The sequence below is a fragment of the Acipenser ruthenus genome, chromosome 10 (assembly GCF_902713425.1).
Source record: "Acipenser ruthenus chromosome 10, fAciRut3.2 maternal haplotype, whole genome shotgun sequence".
Classification (NCBI taxonomy): Eukaryota; Metazoa; Chordata; class Actinopteri; order Acipenseriformes; family Acipenseridae; genus Acipenser; species Acipenser ruthenus.
In genome coordinates, this window is record NC_081198.1 from 42,196,188 (window position 1) to 42,213,914 (window position 17,727).

The following is a 17,727-nucleotide window of genomic DNA, read 5'->3' on the forward strand; positions in this document are numbered from 1 at the left end:
AACGAGTTTGCTTACTATACCAGAATCTAAATCATTAATGTAGATTAGGAATAGCAGAGGACCTAATACTGATCCCTGTGGTACACCACTGGTTACCTCACTCCATTTTGAGGTTTCTCCTCTAATCAGTACTTTCTGTTTTCTACCTGTTAACCACTCCCTAATCCATGTGCATGCATTTCCTTGAATCCCTACTGCATTCAGTTTGAGAATTCATCTTTTATGCAGGACTTTGTCAAAAGCTTTCTGGAAATCTAAATAGACCATGTCGTATGCTTTGCAGTTATCCATTTTCAATGTTGCATCCTCAAAAAAGTCAAGTAGGTTAGTTAGACATGATCTCCCTTTCCTAAAACCATGCTGGCTGTCTCCCAGGATATTGTTACCATATAGGTAATTTTCCATTTTGGGTCTTATTATAGTTTCCATAAGTTTACATATAATAGAAGTCAGGCTTTAAATGTCTCTGTAATGTCATATTCGGGAAATGAGATTATTTGTGACAAATATACATACTGTAAATATATTTTTAAATGATTATTTTTCATGAATGAAGCTGAAGCATCTGTACTGTATAGTCAGTTTGTGTCAGGGGGTTACTTCAGTTAATTAAAAGTCTTTCAGTATAAGACATTGGTACTGTGTTGTGTACCTTGTTACAAAAACGTCTGTGTTCTTCATGAAATATGAGAGCTCTGAGATTTAATTTTGGCAGATTCTCAGGAAATGAAATGTACACAGGGATACATTTGGAATTAGGCCTAGAGCCAATTCTCCACATTTTTAACTCATAGTTAAGTGTGTAAAATATTGCTATTATTATGGGAAATCAAAAGGTGGACAATATCACTGTTTTAACATGTTTTAATACAAATTAAGACAAATATTAGCATTTTCCTTCTCTCTCCCCCCCCCCCCCAAAGCAAGGATTCATAGATTGTGCAACAAAAATTGCCTCTGAAAGGTTTCTGTAAATCTGGGCTTTTGTTAAAGGTCTGCAAAGCGAGATCCTTAAGGGTTTTTTTTTTTCTTTTTGTCTTGTAAATCTGACAATGTGACTGATTAAAAAGCAGATTGTTTACCTCATTTGGGGATGATGTCATAGCTGAAGGTTCCTATTCGCTGCAGCTCTTGAAGAGTACAATTCCTGTCCCAGCTGGAGCACAGTGACCTCCTTTCTTCTACACAAGCAGGCAGGCTTGTCCAGCCCCTGCCGATCCGCCTTAAAAGAAGAGTAGAGCACAAAGCCTGTAGACGCAAGTTGTTCTTTACTGTGCGTAGATTCCCCTCCCCCTTTCCTTCCAACTTTAGATAGAGTTGACCCAACTGGCATTACAGTTAACTATTACCTTTGTAATTGCTTGAGGATTCAAGCAATGCTTTTTGCAATGAACTACGTGGAGTGAACCGGGTGACTTTTTTTTTTCTTGAGCTGGCTCATCCTGTGCTTTTTTTAATTTTATTTATTTATTTATTTATTTATTTTACTAGCAAAGGTGGCAGGTGATTGGGCAGAGCCTCTATGACATATAGCTGTGGAGTCAGGAAACTCTACTGCAAAGAGGCAACTCTACATAATCGCTTCATTTGAGTTTGCTGCACTAAAAGAGTAGAATGCTTCACAGCTGACACAGTGTTGTAATGCATGTTTTGATGCTCAAAGCCTTTTCCACAATGCTGTGCACTCAGACTTACATCAAATGCAGAGATAACCAAAATACACACGTCTGCTTAGCTCCATTTTCACTGGTAAGTACAATATATTTTAAAGATACTATCTATCAGAACCAAATGTAGAACCTATTTTTTTATTTTCATTGTTGTTGATATAATATTGCGTTTTGAATTCTCAAATTGAATGTTTAATTTAGGGCTGGCCAGGGGAGCTAGATTCACAGCACTGAAGTGAAAAAGCATAGTCTGTGTCAATGCATGTAATTCGATTCTACCTTTGTTAACGTGCCCTACCCAGTAAGGTGCCTGCTCTAAAGCTGTGAGAGGTCTTGTAATGGACTGTCTAAACTCAAACTCAATTTACAGGCCCCCAAAGGCCATCAGGTAGGAATGACATCTACGTATCAGCCAACCAGTGCTGTGACCACAGCAAAAAATATACTTTTGGTATGGCTGTACAAAAAAAAAAAAAAAATCCTTTTTAAAATTGGATTTTCTTTTCATTGCAGGTAATCAAAGTGTACAATGAAGATGACACAAGTCGAGCACTGGAAGTACCCAGCGATATTACAGCACGGGACGTCTGCCAGTTGTTCATACTAAAGAACCATTGCATCGATGACCATAGCTGGACACTTTTTGAGCATCGGGCCCTCATAGGCATTGGTAGGGCCATATATTCTTTTTTTGTTTTTCCCTTCCAAATATTGTATAGGCTAAAGTACAATAGTGATGTATCATACTGAATTAAAAACTGCTGATTATACAGTACATTTTGTTTTTTTATGTTATTTGATGTGCACATCGTTGATCTTATAGGTATGGTAAAGTATGTCCCTTAACCCTTTTGCGGCCCATTTTTTCAGCACGTCTCAGGCGCGTCAGGTCCAATTTATTTTCACACGCGCAGTTTATTTTAGACGCGCTGTTTAAAAGTATTTTTTCACAGTAAAACAGGTTTAAAAGGCACTGCATATCAACAGGACACTCAGTACTGCATCTCCAGCCCCGCCCCACCCCTTGTTCGCTGTATTTTTCACATACCTCTTCATAGTCGTGCATACCGATAAATCATCTCCTGATCACTCGTTTTATCACTAAACTCCTCAATAATGTAATCCAAGTCATTATTTTATTACTATAACATCTCCAAAAAGCTCTGCAAATGTCAGTGATATTCTTTTGTTTATGTCCGTGTTATCTCTGTGGTGCAGTGGCTATGTGTATTGCTCAGATACGCCCCTTTTTTTCAGCTTCTCTTGGCGCCTATCGGCCACTGAATGGTTTTGTCTGCTTTTTCCGGAGAAAAAACGACTAGAGACCTGTGTTTTACGTCTTTTTGATGATGTCGGACAGGAAAGGGAAAATTGTAATGTCGGATCTGGTCCGACATAGGACCACAAAGGGTTAACAAATAATTTGTGCATATATTATTTTTGATGGGCCAAGCACATGAACAGGGAAACCTAAAACATCTAATGGCCGAGGTTGTCATGCTCGTGTCAGACCACCCTTGCTGGTTTTTGGTGCATCTCTGTCTGGACAAATTGGTTGTCCATAGGATCCTAGTGCTGATCCTTCTTAGCTTTAGATGACTGTCAGAATCACGATTATCGACCGATTTTTAAGATGGTTATCAGAACAAAAAATAATCAAGACAAAATAAATTATACAGAATAACACAATAACTGATTACTGTTCCAATCCTCTCCCAGAATGGATAATCCTCTGCTCTTCATTTATGTGCAAGTTATTTTAATGAGGTATGCGTCTCACAAGAGCAGCAGTGATAACAGCTGGGGACATTTGTTGTCCGTTAACTAGCTGGTACCAATTTTTCAGAAGTAGACTACATGTTTATGGCTCTAGATCAGCAGAAATGAGAAGGGGTTGGTGGCCAAGGATAGTTTGCTGGTCAGAGCAATACATTGAAAACCCCTCGGGTTGAAAGCATGGAATGGATAGTGGTAGATTTTGGAAGCTCTTTGAAGTCCAAAGTCTGGTTCATGGGGGCTGAGTTCAACCTTTCAAAAGTATGACATTATTAAGTCTTCATGGCCTTTTTGACTAAGTACAACTGTTGTGATTTTAATAAATCTGCATTATTGGTATATTTTTCCATTCCGTTTGTCTGTCTAACTTTAGGAAAATATACATTTTATATAAACTGTACTTTTATATTTAACACACAGAAAGAACCATAGAAGACCATGAGTCGATTATTGAAGTGCAATCAAGCTGGGGAATGGAAACAGACGACCGTTTGTATTTTAGGAAAAATTATGCCAAATATGAATTCTTTAAAAAGCCACTGGTAAGAATGACATCCTCACTTTCTATAAAAAATGTATTTAATAATTGAGTCATATTTATTATTTTAGCTAAAACATTTTATTTTGCATTCCTATAAATGCTACTGCTAAAAATATAAGGATAAATGCATTTACAACAAAAGTTCCTGATTAGCCTGTTTTTAATGGCAAGTGAAATTTTATGCTACCACTACAGTAATACCCAATGTTGCTAAATATATTGGCAAACTGAGCTCATTTACAAAAAGCAGCAAGCTGTTCTATGCAACAATTAGTCCAAAATGCTTGTGAAAATGCATAGGACAGGATAGTCCATGTCCCATGTACTGTGCTGCAAATGAGGTTCATTTACTGTTTTAAGAAAAGTTTCCAAAGCTGTTCAGATTATGACAAACTCCAGTATCTTACTAAGGGCCTCATTTACGAAAGGGCACTAAACATTATGGTGCACCATAGTTGCAATTAGTGTGCATGTTCATGTTTTCTGTGTTTGCTATTGCGATTTTATTCATTGTCACATGAAATATTGGGCATATTATGGCGCATGCTGTTTTTTTTGTGCCATACTATGGTAATTGGAATGAATATGTGATTTGTATGGTAATGAATGATAATGTATTTACTAAAGAGCGCTAATCGTAGTGTGCACCTTAAAGTGAGCGATAATTATTTTGTTTGGAAACCAGGCTTTAACCACTGATAGGCAAACTATTTAAACCTAGTTTTCTCGGCTGAAATCTATTTGGCAACATAGAGGCATTATTTGCGTTAAAATTTTCATATAGAGCAGTGAATTACCTATAAATAACAGGTTATATTAAGCGTGAATAAACGTGAATGATTGTTATAATGTCTTCAGTTTTATGTTATAGTTTATTACATTTGAACATGTAATAGAGTGGTTAAATAAAACACTGGACCAAACAAGGTATTATAATTTAAAACAACCTCCTCCACTAGAAATTCTAACTCCTCTGCGTGCAGTTTTAGTTTGCGTTGCCTCTGCCTGTCCCCTGTGGAAGGCTGCGTCTGTTGAATGTTCATTTTCGGTCAATGTAAGCCACCTCCATCTTTCACAGTAAGCCACTGACCAAAAGATATGCTTGGACTGGTGGGGCTTTTTATATCATGGTGGTCATGGGTAAGTCTTGGACATTGTTATGCATATTAAATTATCGCTCACAATACATGTAGTGCACGCTATGGTATGTAAATTAGCCAAATAATGTGCACGTAAATTAATGCATTCTCTGTTCGTAAATGGGACAGTAAATTTAGATTTATGGTGCACATTAGGCTTACTACTTAATCCTTTAAGGACCAGGATTGTGTTAACACGATCATGCTGAAGTGGGCTTCTAGGACTGCTATCGTTTAAACACATTAAAAAAAGCACTTTTTTTTGATGACTTACAGGGCCACCGTTCTTTGTAGTACAGGCTTGAAACACATGTCAATGGATAGGGGAGGGACTGACGTTCACATCCTGATAATTTTTTTTTGTGTGATGTCACTGAGTGGGGCATTTAGTGTCTAAAGGGCGGAGACAGTTTACAGCAGCTCGGCAGAGACAAAAGCAGAAACAAAATCACAGGAACTTGTTTAGAGCTAATAAAAAAAATGGGGAAACACAACTCTAAATGTATCAGGTATGTGTTTTTTTTCCTTATTACTGATAATAAGGGAATGAATAACTATTATTTTATTTATAAATATTTATTTTGAGAAAGTAATCGAGAGTAGTGTCCATTATTGCTTATAAAAACCCTGAGAATAAACATGTATTATGTCATTGCAATCACTGGTGAAACAATGTCTTGTAATTTGCCCAGACATCAATATTTTTCAACAAAACTTTCAGGAAGTATTGTAAGGTCCCTCGGGTCATAGAATAATGCATTTTTATACATGTATCTCTAAGCACAATACATTTTAAAAAAACATAATTTTAAAAAATTAAATAAATAATAAATAAATATTGTGTTGAGGGGAAAAAAAGCGAAAAGTTTCTAAGGTTTATGAAGTCCCCAGAGTGTTCTGGAAAAAAAAGGACACCATTTCCAAGATGCTACTGTAAAACATAGATTTCTAGTGAATTTTTATAGGAAGTGAGTCAAATACAGCCAAAAAACTCCTGGTCCTGGGGGAGCATCGCACTGAAAAATGCTTGGTCCTGAAAGGGTTAATGTGCGCGTTACAGCTACATTTAATGCCCTTTCGTAAATGTGGCCCTAAATGTTATATGTTTTTCTTGGTGACCATTGACCATTTGACATGAAAACATTAACTGACCTGCTTGTTATGTTTGCTTCATCAGGATTTTTTTCCAGAGCATATGGTGTCTATATCAAGCGAAACCAATGGACTTCTGAACCATTCACAACTTGTACAGGTATAAAGTTTACAATTTACTAACCTTTTTTTTGCTAGGTTTCTTTATTTTTGACAAAAACTGTAGAAGAAAATTCTGGAAACCATAAATAAATGTTGTCCATCGTAGTTGTTTTTTTTTTTGTTTTTTTTTTTTGTTTTTTTGTAAGTAAAACAAATGATGTACATGCCATTTAAACAAGTTTTTATGATGCAACTGGCAGGCTGTTTTAACATGTCTACTCAAGCATCACAGTTTATGTAAATACTGTATGAAAAATGGTTTAATTCTAACTTCTGCTGTTATTTAAAAAAAAAAAAAAATTATAGTGCCCCTGTATTAAAAAAAAAAAAATTCTTTTTAAGACATTTCTAAATGCCAGCTCTTGTCCTGAAATCCATGGCTTTCTGCATGCTAAAGAGCAGGGAAAGAAGACATGGAAAAACATCTACTTTGTCTTGAGAAGATCTGGGCTTTATTTGTCTAATAAGGGAACTTCAAAGGTCAGTAAAGTTTGAAAAATGTATATTTTTATTAATTTCATCTTTTTCTATTGGTCATACTGACTGCCACTGCATCGTTACAATATAGTACAGACAACTCTAATCAATCAATGCTGTAAGCAATGAGAGAGGTAAACATCACCCTATGCTAAAGATAGGGACAGGATAGAATGACACTCATTTGAACTTTAATGAAGTGCTATACACTGCTGAATCATGTGAACAAGTAATCGAGAGTAGTACAATAATACACTTCACTTTTAGAAGGTGAAATGAACACATAAACCCTGATTGGCACCTTCAGTAGTGTTAGTCCGAGATTAGTGCTAATCAGGATCTTTGAAATCAGATGACGTGTTCAGCATGTTTGCGTATAATTCACCAGTACAGGCATATATTTTGTTGTTGTTGACTGGTGCTAAAAACTATAGTAGGATTTTATCAGCTCTTAAAATGATAAGTTAAAGAAAGATATTTCTGTTCTTTATGAAGACTAATTCCATTGCAGTGAAATATAGGATGCATTAAATAACATTGTTGTTAAAATGAGTTAATTTCAATTTTTATGTCCAGATTGTCATTGAAATAAACAATTATCTGAACCTCCCCAGAGGTTTCCTCCCTTTCTTCGGTGGTGGGGGTGTTCATCTTCTCATTCTAGCAAGAATTAGAGGGAAATGTTGGATAGCTATGAAGTCATTGGCCAAGTGCAGTTTGGAGAATTCATCTTCTACAGTTCTGCAGATAGCACACTCTAAAGCACTGTATGGATGGCTTAATTTCATTGTCTGGAATCTAATTGTTGACAGCAGCAGTTCTGCAGCCTTGAAAACCAAATGCATTAAAACAGTGCAAAAAGAAAACCAGCTGAAAAAAATTACATTGTTTTGATAGAATTTGTCATTTTGATTGAAACCACACAGTGGATAATCTTTGTGCTTGTTTCTTTTTATTTTGTATTTATTTTTTTATAAATGGGTCATTAGATTTTTGCATAATTAACCACCCAGCTGCCCCTTTTATTCTGGCAATTTCCTTGTTAAAAATGCTCTTTTTTTTTTTTTTTTTGCAAATTTTTCTTAGCCCTCAGATAAGCAATTTGGACAGTTTTCAAAACAATTTTTGCCTTATTTTTTAAATACACACTTCTTTATTGTTATTATGAAAAGTGGAAATATATTATTTCAATAGAACTTAAATAACAAACTAACAACAATGTGTTTACAATTGTAGCATTATAATATGGAGCACAACATAACATTTTTTTCCCAATGGCAGCATTATAGAAGTATAAATAACATTTTTTTTTTTTTACAATGACAGCATTATAATAACATTATAATACTTGTGCAAGCATATCACTTTTTAGAAATTATTTTTTGGTGATAGATTTCAAAGCAGACGCACTTCAAACCTTCATCAATGCTAACGTCAGAAACATTTTCAATCATAAAATATCTTCCCCAGTTTCAGGCACGGGTGTATAGCGCTCTTATGTGCATTATTATCTGTGAAGTGCAGTATTACAATAAATAAATAGGTCGTTCTGACCAGTACCAATCCTGACAAGGCTTCCTTACAACCTGTAACACCAACTAATAATAATAATAATAATAATAATAATAATAATAATAATAATAATAATAATAATAATAATAACTCCTCGTTTTATTCGCTGTAGATACACAGGCATCCATTTTTCACTCTCAGCTGTTTAGATGACCCGGTCTGTCAAGCACATTTCTTATGGACTTACACTTGTGGACTGTTGCCATCTGCCAGTGAAAGTCAAAACTGCAGACAACTTTACTCTAAAGTCAACTTAATTATTAAATGAAGCACATTAAAAAGACATGTTAAACTTTGCAGATGGACGTATAAGTGCATGCACACTATTCTCACAGGAGTGACAAATTTGGACTCGTTTGCACTCCATGTAATATTCAATTACTGTGAGTCTAGTTTTGTGTATACTGATATAATAATAATAATAATAATAATAATAATAATGGTTTGCACATACAATTAAGAGCGTATATGTTACTGTGTCTTTATTAGCTGAGAAATACAGAATGTGATGGAATTATATGGACAGCAGTGTGGAGTAGTGGTTAGGGCTCTGGACTCTTGACCGGAGGGTCGTGGGTTCAGTCCCAGATGGGGGACACTGCTGCTGTACCCTTGAGTATGGTACTTTACCTAGATTACTCCAGTAAAAACCCAACTGTATAAATGGGTAATTGTATGTAAAAATAATGTGTAAAAAAGAATGTAATTGTCTGTAAAAATAATGTGATATCTTGTAACAATTGTAAGTCGCCCTGGATAAGGGCGTCTGCTAAGAAATAAATAATATCATTTTACAGTATGGCACACAATTAATTACTGGTGTTAGTTCAAATTAATTACAATGCTCCCTTGTTATTTCACTATCTCACTAGAAAGTGTGGACGTCTATTTCAACAGCTTCATCTCAAAACAGATATTGGGATTGGCCTATTCAAATCAAAGAGAATTGCATGAAAGAGCAGAGTTGTACTATGAGCAAACGACTCGTGTGAAATTAATAGTTTTGCGAATAAAGGCCTTCGAATATCAAAAGCAGATTCTATAGGTTAGAATGTATTATTACACAATAAAATAGATGCATTCAGGGGGCTCCCGAGTGGCGCATCCGGTAAAGGCACTCCGCATGGAGTGCAGGATGCGCACTATAGCCTGGATGTCACTGGTTCGAGTACAGGATACATCGCCCTGTAGTCTGGCCGGGCACCTGCGGGCTTGCCTGTAAGCTGCCGGAGAGCTGTGTTGTCCTCCGACGCTGTAGCTCTTGGGTGGCTGCATGGTGAATCTGCAGTGTGAAAAAAAGCGGTCGGCTGACGGCACACGCTTCGGAGGACAGTGTGTGTTCGTCTTCGCCCTCCCGAGTCAGCGCAAGGTGTTAGCGGTGAGCTAAGCTTAAAATAATTGGCCATTCCAAATTGGGAGAAAATAATAAAAATAATTGGCAACGACCTGAATTTAAAAAATAAATAAATAGATGCGTTCATTGGTTTTGGACTGGTGAAGCACTTGTGCACACTTTGTGAATGTGGCCCTAAAAGTTTGAGAAGCTGTAGTCTGAACTTGTTATCTGGGCTGGCTGTATACAAACTCATATTATATTGTCATCCCATCTTCAGTTTTAGAGAATATTCTATATTAGGTTAAAAAGTATAGAACATTTTGCATAGTGCCACTGTTGGTATCCTAGAGACATAACTGTTCAACTTGTTGTAGACAGGTGAAGTATTGTTATGTACATCCAGTTCAATGTTATTTATATATATATATATATATATATATATATATATATATATATATATATATATATATATATATCATCTTTTTTTTTTTGTTACACCTAGGAACCCAGGCATCTTCAATTTGTTGCTGAATTCAGTGACAGTGATGTTTATACATTACTGGCAGGCAGGAAGAAGTACGGGGCACCAACAGACTACGGATTCTGTATTAAGGTATGTTTACCCTATTCTGTTTACCATGAGTTTGTGTGGCATGAAGATTAAAAATAGATTGGTTAAATATTTTCAGAAAAGAAAGAGACAATTTAAATTAAAACCAGTGTATTACAACAATTTGCAATTTTTAACTTTAAGAGTTATTTTAAGTTCCTTTTAAAGTAGGAGAATTTTAGTGGCGTTTATTCCAACAGGTGTTGTCCTCAAGATATACATTAATCCTAAACAATGTGCTGTGGCCTTCCAGCATAACCAATCAGGAGGAGCCAGAGGCCTGAAACTGCTCTGTGCAGACGAGGAGCAGATTAGGACCTGCTGGGTGACAGCCATTCGGCTTTTCAAGGTATTTATTTTGAACCTCAAAGCTCTGTTCGTTACTTCTAATTAATATTCCACCATGACGGATCTTTAAGTTCTGAACACAAAAAAAAAAAAAATCAGTCTTGACTATTGGAGGTAATAAATAATTCCTACCAGTGACGAATTTGAAACAACGCTTATGCATAATTAAATGTCTGTGCTGCCTCGTTATACAGCACATTGTATGGCTATTTGTTTTTATTTTTTTAAAGATTTGGAGTGATTTTTAAACATTGCTTCTTTTTTAATTTTTAGTATGGGATGCAGCTGTACCAAAATTACATTCAACCTTATCAGAAGCAGAAAGCATCACCAGTGGTATGTACCATATAATAATATGTATGTGTTTTTTATTATTACAATTTCTATCTTCTTGGGGCCATGCGAGTATGGTAATATTTTAAATATTGATTTGAATGTATGCCCTTACATTGTCATTTTTATATTTTATTCATAAGTTTATTAACATAATAATGTATACTAACATTAAATACAAAAAGAATGAATCTGCAGTCATATGCTGGCAATACTGCTCAACACCAGCATGACAAAACCAGACAATTGGAGGTTTAAATAAGCGACATGCTTTTCTGTTACAGTAACTATAACTAGATGCACACGTGCTGCAGTCTTCCCAAAATAGCTTCTTGATCAGCTGTTTTCTGACTTAACATCTCATCACATCAACTTCTTTAATAAAAAAAAACACACACAATACACATGGATAAGTGTCCAGCCAGCCTTGCTGTTAACTATATGGGCACCATGTTGTATTTGTTATTGTAAATAGAAAGCCTCTGGTACCATAGGACAACTAAATTGCTACTGAATATTAATCTAGGGCTTTGGAGTTAACCACACATAGACAAGTGTAACCTATTTTAAATCATAAAAAATATGATATGACATGTTACTGATACCAAAAAAAAATACTCCATACTAACCACCACAGACATTCAGTTTAAAGGACATTTCTCAAAGATAATTTGTAAGTCATTGGTTACTGGAGCAATCACCTGGAGACGACTGCATGCTTTTCCCTTATTTTACCACAAGATGGCAATATAATACAACAGAAGTAATTTTTTGAGCAAGCGAAGGGTAACTAAATACTGTTCGATTTATTTATTACTGCTATCATTTATCAGATTGAATTTTTTTATTATTATTATTATTATTATTATTTTTTAGAGGAGCATTTCAGAAAACTCACTAGTGGCAATGGACTTCTCAGGGCACAAGAGCAGGGTGATAGAAAACCCTACAGAAGCGCTTTCTGTTGCTGTTGAGGAAGGACTTTCCTGGCGGGTATGGCTGACTTTCTTTTAGGGTAGGGCATACTTACCCTTAAAAACATGTTTTGGTTATGTAACCTAACTTCCCTTTTAAATGCATTACAAAAATCCAACTTTAAAAACATGTTTGCAATCCATTGGCATGCTATGCAAGATGTTGTTGAACAATGTTGTTAAAAATGTACCCTGCTGCCTTTTTAAAAAGGCATATTGCAGTATACCATGTTAAAAGAATAACAAAGCATAGAAAAAATAGTGAAAGCATATTAAAGAATAGACAAACAAAGCAAGTCTCAGGCATAATAAAGCATTGCAAAGACAATAGTTAACATGCCAAAGCATAATAACTGCAATGTGTAAGCATGGGGAATGACATCAAAATGACCATGGTAATTTTTTATAAATAATTCACCTCCCCCAAGGTGCCAAAGAGGTCCACAAATACCCCATAGCCCTGTGGAATCAGTAAGCCAATCCCCTTTTTCAGGACTATTGCATTTCTCCGTTATTAATAAAATATATTTAATCTTTCAGTATTTAAAATGACTTCTTTACACAGAGGAAAAGCTGTCTACGACTCAATCCACATGGAGGTCCCTCTACTCAGAGTCCTACTTCAAATTTAGGTCAGTTAATAAAGCAATGTGAAGTATTGTATTTGCCTTAGTTTTAGACATGTTTTATACCAAACTTGAAATTGATTTTTTCTTTTTTTCCTAATAATAGTTATTCACAGAACTCACCCCTGGTTTCATCATAAAATTTCTAGAGATGAAGCTCACAAATTAATTGCACAGCAAGGTCTTATTGATGGGTAAGCAGTCTTTGTTTGATGTTTTAGATGGAAACTGTAACTGTATTAAACCATTGTTATGTCGTGCTTGTTGTTCCTGGGGTGAGCTCCTTCACAGTTTGAAGTCATTATCATGCCTCACAGATAGTCACTGGGGCTGTTCCCTTCCTTTTCTCTGAATAGCCTGCTTTCAGTGAACTTTTGTAAAAGGTGTGCTTCCTCTTAAATAGCGTGCTTCCACATATTTGATTCCAATTAAGTATGCATTTGCCATCACAACATCCACATAGCATTGCCCTATAATTATTATTCATTTTCTACAGTCTTTTACTTAATTATAAATATAACTGTGTGTGAATTTGGCCAAATAATTTGTTCTTCAAGTTCTTATTTAACCTTTAATGAATTGTAACAGGCAAGCGTGTGTGTGTGTGTGTGTGTGTGTGTGTGTGTGTGTGTGTGTGTGAGTTTAAAATACCTGACTGAATCTTTGTGTACTTTTATTGTATTTTAGGGTGTTTCTTTTAAGGGACAGCCAAAGTAATCCTAAAACGTTTGTTCTGTCATTGTGTCATGCCCAGAAAATAAAGCACTTTCAGATTGTACCTGTAAGTATACAATTAAGCACTATGTAGCACTTGGTGGTTAAACAGTTATTCAAATATACAGTATGTTGCTTATATAAAGACAATCAGAAGTCGCACACCATAGGAAAATCCTATCCATCCTGGAGAAGTTAGAATTAAGTGCCATTCTGTTAGTGGCATTTACAATTGGCTTAACGTAAAGGTCAAACCCTGGCTATGTGTGTGATTCCCATGCCTAGTAAAGCTGTTTTTTTTCTATATGCTGTACATTAGCCATTGATCTGAAATAGCTTGACATGGTAACATTCAAACAGAGAAAACGGTATCCTCATCTTGTGTCTCACTTCATGGCAACTAAGCTATTGTGTCATCGCTTTCCCATCCAGTGCAGAATACGTTTTTACAGATTTACTACAACTGTACATATAATCCACTGTTGGTGGCATCTCTGACACAAGTAAACCAACATAAGCCTAAATATGTCCATAATTGTATGACCTAATTTGATCAGTTGCTCAGTTTGTAAGATAGGACATGTTTGTCTCGTTGTATGATGGGCAGTGATTTTATAAACGTTGGTCACTTTTTTTGCTTTGTTTTGAATGCATGTTTAAAATTCTTTTTTTATTATTTTTGTTATAATTTGTGTAGCTGGAGGAAGATGGAGAGCTGTTCTTCACCCTGGATGATGGTCACACAAGATTTACTGATCTCATCCAGCTTGTGGAGTTTTACCAGCTTAATAAGGGAGTGTTGCCCTGCAAGCTAAAACATCATTGTGCTCGAATTGCTCTTTAATCAGGACATGACATTTCTTGCATTCATCAGATGTTCTGAAAAGAACCACAGAAAACTAGTGAAAAAACAACTTCATTGTAAGGTGGTTTTTAAAATAATTGTGAGTTCTGCACAAAAAAAATAAAATCAAAACCTCTGTTTATCCAGATGAGTCGGATTTGAGAACAAATTCTCATTTACAACGTGCCTTGGACTAAGAAAACATTAATTTTATTGCAGCCAAATTAGCAAGAAGCTGCTGATTCACTCTATCTGATTCATATTCATAGAAACATTGATTTATTTCTAATCTTCATAAAAGCATTTAAGCAAAAGTACAGTAAGTATGGCATTATAAAAAGCTGTTTGGGGAAAAAGTGTGCTCTCTTGTCATTAAGATATTTTGTAAACTTTTGTCTTATTTTTTGGTGGCACAGCAGGCAGCCTCAGGATTACTGATAATGGTTAAACATCATTACAAAGCCCATATCATAAACTTCTGTATTACTATTTTTAGTAAAGTTGTCTCCCCGTCAAGTAAAATGAGGCATACTTTTAGTTGTTTTAGATCTTTTTTTTTTTTTTTTTTTCAATGAATTACCCCACATTTAAACTGTCCATTTTATGTGTCTATATTTTCTACTCCATAGTAAATGTATTGCCTTCAGTGGGAATTCAGGCCCATAATATCTACTGCTCTGAAAAAAAAAAGTATAGTAAGTCTACCTAACAATTGTTGCCACCTATTTTCTACAGAAACATGCTGGAAAATGTTTATTCTAATGAACAGGTCAACCCAAAAAAGGAAGAACCAAATCTACATGTTAAAAATATCTAAACCTTTTTCTTTTAAATGCATTTATTTTCTTTTTTAAAGAGCAGCATGGTTTATATCTTTTTATTGAAAGCACAGTGATATGCTAACAGAGAATAGTTTGATGAAATGATTAATGAATGTCAAGGACTGCAATGTTTTTGTATAAATCAAAGTCAATTTGCACTGTATGTTTTCAGTTTGTTTTGATTTTTGTTTTTAAATCTATTCAGGATTGAGACGGTTACACAACTTTCTAAAATGTTCTACATTCAAGGATTACAGTATAATCATTGTAGAAGACATGTTTGATTTGTTAATTGCACTGTAGTTGGAACACTGGTATCGTTTATAACTAGTTATTCACGTTGACTGTCCAGACTGTCACAATATGCCAAGTAGTTCAATGCTGTTTCGTTCTTTAAATGTATGGTCATGCACCCAATTGCTTACATTTTCTATAAATGGACCTAAATGACCTAAAGTGTATTTATATGACAATGTAGTATAATAAATGTATATATAATTTAATGTGTTAAAGAACCTGTTATGACATTTTTTCTATGCCCCTCTTTTATATATTTTATCAGCTGAATTTACTCCAAAATATGACAATCCTTTTTTAAGGCATCACCTTTAAAAATAGTTCAAACACCTGCTACAAGTGATATTTTATAGAATATTCTGTTTTTTACATGGCCTACAAAATGTTTAAATTAGTTCCCCCCCAGTAGGGTAGAATGGTGTGCTAACAGGGGAAGAACCTTGATGGGCCAAATGGCCGTTTCTCATTCACAAGCTTTTCTTATGTTTACAGGATTGTAAAGAATTCCCAGATAAAAAATAAATAAATAAATTCTATTGTCTATTGAAAATTTATTTTTTTAGGTACAATTTTGGTTTTGTTATAATGTTCTGCTATTCTTCTTAAACTCCTGTGTATACCAATACACCACTTGTATTATGTATGTGTTGCATTAGTAAAATGTTCTGTAGAGACACAGTGTGCGTGTGTGTGTGTAGAGAGAGAGAGAGAGTTAGTTCACTCTTTAGTTCTAAACAATAGTATAATGTTTTATTACATTAAACAGATGTGTGTTATATACCAGCTGTTTTAAGAGACAATTGTACTAGAATACAGATTTTCAACACCATTAATGTTACAATATGAAAGTAAGAAGGGCACGAATGAACAAAATAACTTTCCTTTAATGGCAAATTACTAATGTCTGAAAACTGGTCATTTAAGTTTCAAGCACTGGGTGGCAGCAGTGTGCTATTAACAGACTCTTCTCTTTCCTTGAAGTCTCCCTATAATTATATGTATCGGCTTATAGTCTTGGTACACGTTCGGAACATGCCCTGCTATTTTGACAGATCTAAGTTATTAAAACGTTCTGTACCAATTAGTTCTATGAATTGCTGGGATTGTTATCATTAAGCTGCAAGATAAGACCCTGAGCTTGATAAATGATTAAAATGTTATCAGCATAAATCATTAAATACGTAAATGTATTTCTTTAACACTAGAACTGCCACGGCATTCATTTTGACAGTTTTCACTTTTAAAATTTAAATTGCTGTGCGTGTGTGAAAAATACGTGGTTGTCTGTTCTTGACTTTTCCTAAATACATGTATTAAATACCCTGATAGGCAGGATCACAAAAATTAAAAAGTTATAATTAACCCCCTCTATCTAATACCGCCAGAGCAGTCATTTTGACTGCCTTTTATAATGTTTTTATTTTGAATATAACCTACAATATTATATTTTATTTTTATATACAAGCCTGTTGTTATCTCTACTAGACCTGGTAGCCATCAATTATTTCGTTTTGTATAATGAATGCACCGGGGAAAATATTAGTAGGAGAGATTTCATTTTGAAGCTAGCCACAGCGCTGCAGCAGAAACAGTTCGATCAGAAAACTACAAAGCAGCAGCTCCACGTGGATTCTGTGCTGCACCAAGTGACACGCAAGAGAAAACGTTACTTCACTTTTAATTAAAAAACTACAGTACTTTCGTTGTTACAGTTTTATATGTACATATACCTGTTACACACTAGTTTCTTTTGGGGAAGCAGCGTGGAGTAGTGGTTAGAGCTCTGGACTCTTGACCAGACGGTCGTGGGTTCAATCCCAGGTTGGGGACACTGCTGCTGTACCCTTGAGCAAGGTACTTTACCTAGATTGCTCCAGTAAAAACCCAACTGTATAATGGGCAATTGTATGTAAAAATAATGTGTAAAAAATTATGTAATTGTATGTAAAAATAATGTGATATCTTGTAACAATTGTAAGTCGCCCTGGATAAGGATGTCTGCTAAGAAATAAATAAATAATCTTTTGAAATGTTTGTTTTATTATTTTTTTTAAGTTGTGCTTTATATGTGGCAAGTTAGGAAATAAACCCTTTTATGTTTAATTGTTCATTTAAATACAGCGTTTTGGCTGTGCAGATGTTTGATATGATGTGCTTTAATAAAACTTTTGAGTTGTAGCCAAGAGTGTGTCTCTCATTTTAATATTGATGTTGTTTAAAGTGTAACCGTCATAATGACTGCAGGTGGCGGTTTTAGGTATGCGTATAACGGCAGCAGTTCTAGTGTTAACATGAGCTGAAAAATAATATTCTTCAGTCGCAGGTAAAAAAAAAAAAAAAGAGAAAAACCATAAAAAAGTGATTTCTAGAATTTCTAATTGTTCTATTAAAAGAT

The 17,727-nt window shown here is 34.9% G+C and overlaps 1 protein-coding gene across 7 annotated transcripts in view; it reads left to right on the forward strand.

The window, feature by feature from the left end:
* Positions 1–17,515, forward strand: part of LOC117403720 (growth factor receptor-bound protein 14-like) — a 54,833-nt gene extending 37,318 nt beyond the window's left edge. For 5 of the 7 annotated variants that reach the window (XM_059032299.1, XM_059032300.1, XM_059032303.1 and 2 more), the window contains 12 exons: positions 2,184–2,340; positions 3,867–3,988; positions 6,304–6,378; positions 6,723–6,860; positions 10,268–10,378; positions 10,629–10,724; positions 10,997–11,059; positions 11,933–12,049; positions 12,596–12,662; positions 12,763–12,850; positions 13,344–13,437; positions 14,068–17,515. In XM_059032299.1, the coding sequence (XP_058888282.1) occupies positions 2,184–2,340; positions 3,867–3,988; positions 6,304–6,378; positions 6,723–6,860; positions 10,268–10,378; positions 10,629–10,724; positions 10,997–11,059; positions 11,933–12,049; positions 12,596–12,662; positions 12,763–12,850; positions 13,344–13,437; positions 14,068–14,214 (1,275 nt within the window). In that variant the 3' untranslated portion in view covers positions 14,215–17,515. Of the gene's footprint in view, positions 1–949; positions 1,750–2,183; positions 2,341–3,866; positions 3,989–6,303; positions 6,379–6,722; positions 6,861–10,267; positions 10,379–10,628; positions 10,725–10,996; positions 11,060–11,932; positions 12,072–12,595; positions 12,663–12,762; positions 12,851–13,343; positions 13,438–14,067 lie in introns of those variants that run through there. The other 2 variants (XM_059032301.1, XR_009329739.1) reach the window with 2 other exon arrangements.
* Positions 17,516–17,727: the final 212 nt, after the last annotated feature.